Source organism: Austrofundulus limnaeus, unplaced genomic scaffold (assembly GCF_001266775.1).
Source record: "Austrofundulus limnaeus strain Quisiro unplaced genomic scaffold, Austrofundulus_limnaeus-1.0 Scaffold587, whole genome shotgun sequence".
Taxonomy (NCBI): Eukaryota; Metazoa; Chordata; class Actinopteri; order Cyprinodontiformes; family Rivulidae; genus Austrofundulus; species Austrofundulus limnaeus.
The window spans coordinates 277229-287619 of record NW_013952989.1 but is presented as its reverse complement, the minus strand read 5'-3'; the positions used below and the strand labels follow the sequence as shown (position 1 = coordinate 287619).

Here is a 10391-nt window from a genome sequence, read left to right as displayed (position 1 = left end):
GTTTAAATGTTGTGCCGCAAACTTTAAACGAGCTTCAACGTGCTGTTTCTTTCCTGTGCCATTCCACATTATTACAAATAACTTCATTTCTGGACATTTATGGTTTGATTTCTTTGTATGTATGGATCACTTGGGTTGTTACTGACATCTGGTGAAAATTTCATGTCATTAGCACCTCTAGTAATATATTTACTGAGAAAAATGGTGACGTGTTCAATACTTATTTTACCTGCTGTATTAACAGACTGTTATTAGACAAACGTAGAGCTCTGCAGTCTTTCACTAAGACTAACTGACACAATGTGTTTCTACAGAAACGTTAGGAAGTTTAGTGTGACACTGACATCCGGTGCTTGATTTAAAAATAATGACAGAACAGTCATTATTTCAAAAATAAATACCCAGTCATGTCCCAATCTTAAGCTTGGGTTGTTACCGACATCTGGTGAAATTTTCATGTCATTAGCACCTCTAGTAATATATTTACTGAGAAAAATGGTGACGTGTTCAATACTTATTTTACCCGCTGTATCAAACATGTTTTTTTTTTTTTGTTTTGTTTTGATGTCACGCATCTTCAGAACAGTCTGTTGCTCATTTCACATTTTTCAGCCCGTAAATCCAGAGAAATCTTACCTTTTTTGAAACCAGTTTGTGTTTGGAGAATATGTTGAGATTTATTTTTGGAAAATAAAATACTGGTTTATGAACTAAACACAATATAGGTACACTAACTTTCAACTGTTTACTTTAATAGTCATAAACACACAAACACATAATTTCTACAAGATTACCCAGCATTCCTTGCTGTGAAAACACTGGTCTATCTGACATGAGGTGGAAGAAGGCGGGGCTTTTCAGAATACTGCTTTCAACACTGTATGGTGTCGTATTACAACACTGTTAAGTGTTATATAAGACTTAACAGTGGGCGGGGCTTATTTAACACTGTCCAGTGTTGAGACAACACTGAGGAAATCAACACTGTGAATTAACACCAACACTGGAAGTCAGTTTACTCAAAGTGTTAAAATAACACTAGTGGGAGTTAAATCAACTCAAAAGTTTAACACTGAAATTTTAACCCTCCTGATTTTTCTGTGTATAATGTGCCATCTGCTGTATTCTTGTTTTATTGTGTTCTGATGTGTAAAATCCTAAACACCACCACATTTATTATTTATTAATCAGTGTAAGAAGCTAGTAGATAACAAACTCATTAACATGTATATTGAGTGTTAACAGTCCTGTAGGTTTTCTGTGAACAGAGACTCCAGCTCAGACATGTTATTAGAAATGAACCGGTCATATAACTGGTTGTCATTTCTGAAGACTTTTCACTAATTTACAATGTTTTTTTCCCCCATGTAGGTGGCACCGGACTTTTTTGAGTATTTCAGAGCTCTGTATCCCATCTTACGCTCTGACCCCAGCCTTTGGTGTGTTTCTGCCTGGAACGATAACGGCAGAGATGCTTTGGTCGACTCGTCCAGATCTGATCTGCTTTATAGAACAGACTTCTTTCCCGGCCTGGGTTGGATGCTGCTGAAAGAGATGTGGGACGAACTGGAACCAAAGTGGCCCTCGGCCTTCTGGGATGACTGGATGCGCCAACCTGAGCAGCGCAGGAACCGCTCCTGCATCCGGCCTGAAATCTCTCGAACGATCACCTTTGGCCGGAAAGGTGTCAGTTTAGGTCAATTCTTTGACCAATATCTTCGCTACATTAAGCTAAACACTGAGTTTGTGCCTTTCACTAAACAGGATTTGTCTTATTTGCTAAAAGAGAACTACGACAAAACATTCATCAAAGAGGTTTATAGTGCCACGTTGGTGAAGATTGAAGACCTACAACAAGGGGGCAGGTTAAGAGGACCTGGACCGTACAGGGTGAAGTACTCCAGCAGGGACAGTTTTAAAGCTTTTGCTCGAAGCTTGGGGGTGATGGATGACTTAAAATCAGGAGTACCTCGTACAGGTTACAGGGGGGTAGTTAGCTTCCTGCACCGGGGCCGAAGGGTGTTCTTGGCTCCACCAGACGGGTGGACGCATTATGACATCAGCTGGAGTTGAGAGTCTTTCAGACTGAGTATAAGAGGAGTTGAAGAGGAACGACCTCTCAGACCAAAGAATATCACAGGCACATTAGGGGGGTAAAGCCTCCCTGTGGGGCTGCACATCAGATACAGAGTGATTCAGAGTCTAAACCTAGAGAAAAGCAGCCAGAAGCTGTTTCAGATCAGCAGTTGGCGCTGTGCCTTGGTTTCTGGGCCCAGTTGGTTTTATCACATGCAGATACTCACAGCAAAAGGAAACAACCAGAAACAGTTCAGGAACCACAAGGCCAGTCCCTTTTTAGTTTTGTTCTTCATTTAAAACTGTTGGCATCAAAATTTAAGGAGAAAAAAGCAGCATTTGTTTTTATAAACTTTCCTCTCATGTTGATCTCCTTGTTGAAGACTATTTTTTTGGCACATTTACCAAAACCAAAAAATAAATCCTACAACCTCTAAAATCTGACGTCACTCCATGTTTACATTTTGTGAAGAAGGAAGTTGCGTTCACTGTCTTCTGAATTCTTCAGTGGTTCTTGGAGCAGCGCCACCACAGGGGGGTTAGGTTGTTCACAGGGTTTAGTTTGTTTGACAAAGTGCAGTGTGAAGTGAACCAAACCAGCTGAAAATGTAAACAAATCTTGTAATTTTGATCCCTAATCGAACCGTGTCTACCGGACTATCAGGTGAATACAACCTAAATGATCTCCATTTCCAGGGTGGAATATTTCTACAACTTCAACAGTTTTGAACAATAGTCTGTGCTGAAGTTTGAATTGATGGAGTTTTTTATTCTCACAAGCTCAAAGTTATGTACATATATACACACATAACCCCACTAATATTTTGTTAAAAGTCCCTCGACAACTTGCACCTTAACCACACTCATACGTCAGCCCCTTTGAGACCTTTACCCATAAACTGACCTTCAAAAATGTGTGATTTTCACAAAAGATCCATAGTACTCTCATGGTATTAGGGGGGGTGGGGGTTTCCAGTGTGGCACAACACCGCTCGCTCCATCCTTGTAACTGAAAGAAGAGCCGAGGATGCAGAGCCTCAGCTCAAGTAAAGGCGATGGTTATTTAATTTTGTTTGTTTTACATCCTAACTCTGAGACGTAAAATAAATTTAAAGCTGTTTATGAGATTTCTCTATTTTACCGTTATTTTACCAGGCAAGTCCCACTGATATCTCAGATCTGTTTTTCAAGGGAGGCCTGAAGTCAGCCTATTGTACATGTATTTGGGGGTGTGGGGGGAAACCGGAGTACCCGGAGAAAACCCACACAAGCACAAAGAGAACATGCAAACTCCCACAGAAAGACCCCAGGTCTGAACTGGGGATTGAACCCAGGACCTTCTTAATGTGAGGCGTCGGTGCTAACCACTGAGCCATTGTGCCATACATGTCTGGATACATGCAAAATACGAACATGTTCTTGCATGAGGCCCAATGAGAGCACCCTCCAACTCCCAGAAGTGAATGCTGAGAAAAAACAGCAGAGAGTTTTTTGTGTTTGATTGGAACAAAAACCCATCCCATTGGTGATCATCGCCAATACATCATCGCTAGTACATAGCATTAGCAAGCCTTAAGTCGTGGTTTCAAATCCAGAGACTCACAATGGCTAGGCGGGTTTTAAAGTAATCGCTAGGGTTTTTGTTGTTAATTTGGAATTTGGGTGAGCGTCAGGGTATCGAACCCAAGGACAACTCGTATGTGTTGACCTGTGTGCATCAACAAGCTTCTGGTTGATATTTGACCACTCTTGACCAGATAGGTGGAGTTCATTTAATCCTCCTGCTGCTCTTGGGACAAAATGACCCACAAAGCCTTTAAAACCAAGACCTCAACGTTTGGCTTGTCTGTCTAGTTTGAAGGTTGTGGAAACTGCAGGGACTTGTTCCAGTAGTTTCCAGTTCATGGCAGAATTAAAGCCTCGGTGGTTCCTGGTTGTTCCTGAACATCCAAACCAACCTCCTTTCATCTGAGGAGAACAGATGAGTCTCTGTCAATTAGTTCAGTCAGACATATGTTTTACAGTCAAATAGAAACTACCAGCTGCAGTTGACTAAGAAGAAACTCATAGACCCTGGCCTTCAAATGAAGATTGTCTAAAACCTTCAGTAACTCTCATTAATAGATTTGTGTGACTACAGCATAGATTTAAACTTGTATAACTTTGATCCTCTGTGGATTAAAACAAATCCATAATAGAATTTAAAAATCTTGAAAGTCATATGTTGTATACTCATTCCACCCTGGATCAAATAAACCCTTCAAATGATTATATTCATTGATGAATTAATAGAACGTTTAAAACTATCTGAACCTAAAACCTGAAAGACTTCTCTCCTGTCCCGTACTTATCTTTTGATGCGTGTAATGGAAAACAAAACGTAAGAAACTGGTTTTGATGGTTTCATTAGTTTAGGAGACTGATCTGCAGCGTATGAGGGTTATCCTGAACGTTAAAAAGTTAGAACGTGATCCTGGAAGACTTTCTCTTAGTTTTTGATTGAATTAAGTTCAGTTTAATTGGTGAAAACAGGTTAGGATGCAACTTGGATCTGATTACAGAGTATATGACACTAAATAATGTTGAAAGACTCAATAATTTGTTGGGTATTCAACAAACTCAGACTTGAGCAGGACAGTCATTGCTTATCTCTGGGATGTTAGCTAAAGAACCAGGACTGAGTTAGACCTGCGTCACCACATCCTGGAGACGTTACGCTCGAGCAGCAGTGAAAAGTTTAGAAGACGCTCACCAATTTGGTGGCAGATAATCCCGCTCTCCTTACCAAGAATCCTCCCACCCTCTCAGAACAAAGTGTTCGGTTTGTCTAAAGATGTCAGCGTTTTAGAGATCTTTAATTTTGGACGAGTAAGAAATGAAACACTTGTATGGCTGAAGCTAAGGTGGAAACTATTTTAAGTGTCTTGAAGTTTTGGCCTGACTTCAAGTCAGGCTGAACCATTAATGAAGTCTTAACATTTTGCTTTTAGACGCCCCGAGACCCCGGTTCAAGGGAAGTTTTAATTCTGACACCCAAGCTGTGGTTTGTGGGGTACAGAAAGGACTAACAGGTGGCTGGAGGAAGGATTATCACTGTACTGTAATTCTATGGTGATGTATAAAAACCACTGCCTGATTTGTTTATAACTTTAATACAGTGTAAATAAAATCTACTATTTTGATATTTGTCTGCTTATGAAGTTTTTTTCATTCATCAAACTAATCCTGGTCTTATGTAGCTGGTATTTATCAGCTGCTGCCAAAAGGTGAAGGTGAAAAATTGTTTTTGTTCTGTCTGTAAAAGTAGCTAAATATTTCATTAACCACTGGATCAGTTTAAATGAAACTGTTAGAAAGTATTCATTGGTTGTACAAGTCATTAATGAGTGACTGACCTGAAGCAAGGCAAAAATTGAATATGTGACCCATCACATCGAAACAAGGGTTAATTTCAAAAGTGGTATGTGGAGAAATAATAGGGGTTTTGATTTAAACTTGTGCAAAAATTGCATTTTGTCAAAATATAATGAATTAATGCCTTATCANCAGGTAGACGTCAAAAACAGCAAAGATGGTGGACATGAAGGCAGGAGATGCTTCATTAGGCTGACTGGATTTGGTCCTGGGTTTCTCTTCGGCCACCGCCTCCTTAGCCTCCTCCTCCTTTGGTTTATCCTCCTTCTCCTGGTTCTCCGTGCTGGTTTTGGTCATATTTGTGACCCGTCACATCCAAACGGATTGAGTCCAAAAGTGGTTTTTGGAGAAACAGGAAGATAAAGGATTTTGATTGAAACAAGTGCAAAAATTGTATTTTGTCAAAATGTAATGAATTATCAATGTATCATTTGAATAAACTGAAAAAATCCTAAAAAATTTTTTTCAAGCATTTTTTTGAGCAGAAACAACAAAAAACCTGATTTTGGGGGAAAACGCCTTAAAATTTTGAATTTTTCCCAGTGAGCTAGCAATGTTTTAGTTTCTTTCCAACTGGGAAATCTTAGAATTGAAATATAATCCTATTTTTTTTTGAAGATTTATTGTTTATTAGCAACAAAAAACCTGATTTTGGGGAAAAACGCCTTAAAATTTTGAATTTTTCCCTGTGAGCTAGAAATGTTATTGTTTCTTTCCAACTGTGAAATCTTAACATACAAATACTATTTGAGGTTTCCACTTTATATTGACATCAAAAATTACTGAAATTTACATAAAATTCAGACCAAACAGTATTGTAACAAACAAGACAAATTATATATCTCCAGGTATCAAAATGTAGCTTTTAAAGCCAGATATCTGAAAATATGATGAGGTCATTTTGACCAAATTTGATTTAATCCTCATTTCGATATGATGGGTCACATGAGTCAATTTTACAAATATTGAGCTAAAATAATGTGTGGTTGTAGCTGAGTCATTCTTTACACATGCTTTGAGAGCTAAAATCATATCTGTGCTTAAACCTTTGGGTTCTGCAAACACGTTAGCTTGATTCGTTAATTTTATAGCACCAAGTCACAACAGGGTTATGTACAAAAACAACTACATCTTTCATTAGAAAACATGTAAATAGAAATAATTACAATAAACATTTAAAGAAGAGAGACTAAAGACAACAGCAGTTTGTGCTCCAGCAGTCTAAGTCTATAGCAGCAGAAATGAAGAATAATTCAGGAAACCTAAGTCTAACTATAGGATTTATGAAAAAGGAAAGTCTTCAGTCTAATCTTAAAAGTAGACAGAGTGTCAGCCTCATGGACAGAAACTGGAAGTTGGTTCCACAAGAGAGGAGCTTGATAACTAAAAGCTCTGCCTCCCATTCTACTTTCAGAAACTCCAGGAACCACAAGTAAACCTGCAGTCTGAGAGTGAAGTGCTCTGTTAGGAAAGTATGGAACAATAAGATGTTTAATATATGATGGAGCTTGGTTGTTAAGAGCTTTGTATGTTAGGAGTAATATTTTAAATTATTTACTGAATTTGTCAGGGAGCCAGTGGAGAGAAGCTAAAACTGGAGAAATATGATCTTCTTCCAACTCTCATTAAAACTCTAGCAGCAGCATTTTGGATTAACTGAAGACTTAAAGAGGTTTTTGGATGTCCAGATAATAAAGAATTACAGTAATACAGTCCAGACGTGATAAATGCATGAATCAGTTTTTCTGCATTATTTTTGGACAAAATATTTCTAATTTTAGTGATATTACACAGGTGGAAGAAGGTGGTCCTGGTAACATTTTTAATGTGGGGGTTAAAAGACATGTCCTGATCAAAAATAACACCAAGTTTCTTTACATTAGAACTGGAGGCCAGATTAATGCCATCCAGAGGAGGTGAAAGGCTGCAAAGTTGATCCCTAAGATGTTCAGGTCCAAGAACCAGAACCTCTGTCTTATCTGAGTTTAGGAGCAGAAAATTAAGAGTCACCTCAAACTGTCTGTGATGGTAAATCTCATTTACAAGTCTTGGATCACGACTACAACTTTGTTTTAAAAACTCTGCCATTTTAATGTGAAGAAAACCACTTAACTTCATCCATGTGGATCCAGAGGTACATCGCGTCTCCACCGTGTTACATTCCTGCAGTTTCTCTATCTAAACCCTCTAATGGAGGTTTAAATGTCATCATACCTGACATTCCTGTTTGAAAACAATCTTTGCTTTAAGTTTTAGGCGTGAGGTGAGATTTCAGTTTGACAGATTAAAAACTGCAACATGTTCAGTACCTCAGTTTATAACAGTCACCTACATCTACACTGGCTTCAGAAAGTATTCAGACAGCCCGGATGTTGCAATTGTGCCTTTTTTTTTTTTCATTTAACTACACATAAAACTATAAAAATGAGTGGAAACCTTAAAAAATTGAATCTGTCGTCTGGATGGGTTCTTCTATTTGAAAAAAAAAATTGTCTCTCCTCCAAGAGACTTCTTCAGTCTGAGGAGTTTCAGGTAAACTCAGCCTTATAAGCTCCGCCTCCACATGACAAACAGGTTTAATGATGACCATCAACACTGTCTGTTCACATGTAAAAGAGGACCATCAGCCTAACAATCGATGGTGCCTTGATCATCTCTATTGTTCACAGGAGGCGGAGTCATACTCACAATAAGTAAGTAAGTAAAAGTTTATTTATTTAGCGTCTTTCACAGAAAAGGATTTCACAAGGTGCTGTACATCCATTATCAGAAAGAAAAAGCCAAAATATCACAAGCTGTACAAATTATACATTAAATACATCCAATATTTGAAACAAAAACAAAAAGGAGTTCATTTATCTCTCACCCTTATAGGTGGAGGGGATGATATGAGGCCGGAATAACACGATTGTTAGGGTTTATAAATTCAAGCTGTGAAGTGTTGAATGTATTCAGTTGAACGCTAGAATGAAGAAGTGTGTTTTTAGTTGTTTTTTAAAGGAGTCYGTGTTTTCAACAGATCTTAGACAGGGTGGAAGGGCGTTCCACAGTCTGGGAGCCGTTGAGGAAAGGGCACAGTCACCAGAGGTCTTGAAGCGAGTACGGGGGACCAAGAGAAGATTCTGGTCTTGTGAGCGCAAGTTGTGTTTGGGGTTATAAGGCGAGAGAAGACCAGAGATGTAATGAGGTGATACGATACATATCATGACAGAGGGGTCACGATACGATATATCCCGATATATTGCGATTTCTTTTGTCCAAAAATTCTATTAAATAAAAACCTCTTACAGGGGAAAAAATGAAAAACCAAAATTCATTGTCTCAGAAAATTCTAATATNGAAAAAAGAAGAAAAGAAATCCAATACAAACATAATTCATAAGAACAAGAATTGGACTAAATAAATCTGGACACATGAAGAAAAAAAACATTACTGCTAAAAATAATAATAGTGCAATACAAATACACAATACATCAAATACGATTTCTATTTAGTGTTGACACGTGTATGAATCAACAAGCCATATTTAGAAATAGAAACAGCCTTTATTGTCCTGCGGCGGGGAAATTCAGGTGTAACAGCAGCAGGTACATCAATCCACAAAACAGTATATTGCTATGTGACATTAATTGTAGCAACAATAATAGAATCAAAGTAATATTAATAAAAATTAAAAATAATATAAAAATAAAAATTACTGTTCAAGACTATAAAGATGAAATAAGAAAAAAATAAAAGCAAAATACTGTGCAGAAAAAAAAATACAAGAAAACTAGACGCAACAGACTCATGATTGACGGGATGTGCAGATTGAGTTGAACTCATTCATTAAGTCAGTGTTCCAGTACAGAAAAAACGATGTACAATTGCCACATGTTATTATTTATGTAATAATTGAGAGGTAGAGTTGTTCTGCGTGCAAACACAAACATGGATGCTTATCGAGATTGTTGGGAGCAGTGATGGTTATAGAGTCTTAACAGCTGATGGGAGGAAGGATCTGCGGTAACGCTCCTTTGTGCATTTAGGATGCAGCAGTCTGTCAATATTTGCTTTTAATTAAAAACTAAAATTTAATTACTGTTACTTTTACTTTTTATTATGTTGTAGACTAGAGCAAAAAAGTAATTTTAATGCACAGATATAAGAAAAGAGACTAGGAGAGCACAAGTGAACATGTTGACAGACACTCTTTAAAGTCATTACATCACAATTTATACAAATTTACATATCTCTCATTTCTGCATTAAATTGGTATTCTGGGGTTATTTAACACCAACAGCAATGATATGCAATCACTTCCAGGTATGTCCATGAATTTTTTTAATATTTCTGCCAAATGAAACCATCTAACAGCAAATACTGTACCTGAGCTGGGTTCTCATACTGGAGCCACACTACAACAGGATCTAAAGCTGTCCGGTCGTTACCCTCCTGAGATGATAAAAACACCTATAAACACTTGCTTCTGATTGTTATTTTGTCAGTGTAGCTTATGTTATAAAAAAGTAATATGCTTGTATTGACAAATACATTTTATATGATTGTGTTTTATTGATTTAGTTGTTTTATTTGTGGATAACGGGTCTCTTGCAAATGAGACAATTGTGTCTCAACACAAACCTGCATAAATAAAGAAAACGAGAACTGACAACAATGTAAAGATTTAGATTTTTATTACTGGAGCTGATTTAAAAGAAGGGATGTAACATTTTTTAAAACCAACCTGGGTCGATCCTCACTACAAATTTGATGATAAATAAACCCTTTCTTTTTTAACAGAGGTACTTAAAAAATTATAACAAGAAAAATAAAACTGTATTTATGATTTTTTTTGCTCAAAAACTCTTTTCAAAACATTTGAATTATTTCTTTGAGTAAAAGTATTTTCTATATTTAAG

General features: G+C 37.3%; 1 protein-coding gene across 4 annotated transcripts in view; it reads left to right on the top strand.

Annotated features, from left to right (window-relative positions):
* The window catches only part of mgat1b (alpha-1,3-mannosyl-glycoprotein 2-beta-N-acetylglucosaminyltransferase b), a 13962-nt gene extending 11178 nt beyond the window's left edge, over nucleotides 1-2784 (top strand). For all 4 annotated transcript variants that reach the window (XM_014026746.1, XM_014026747.1, XM_014026749.1 and 1 more), the window contains one exon: nucleotides 1372-2784. In XM_014026746.1, coding sequence (XP_013882200.1) covers nucleotides 1372-2073 — 702 coding nt within the window. In that variant the 3' untranslated portion in view covers nucleotides 2074-2784. The remainder of the gene's footprint in view (nucleotides 1-1371) is intronic.
* The last annotated feature ends 7607 nt before the right edge of the window (nucleotides 2785-10391 follow it).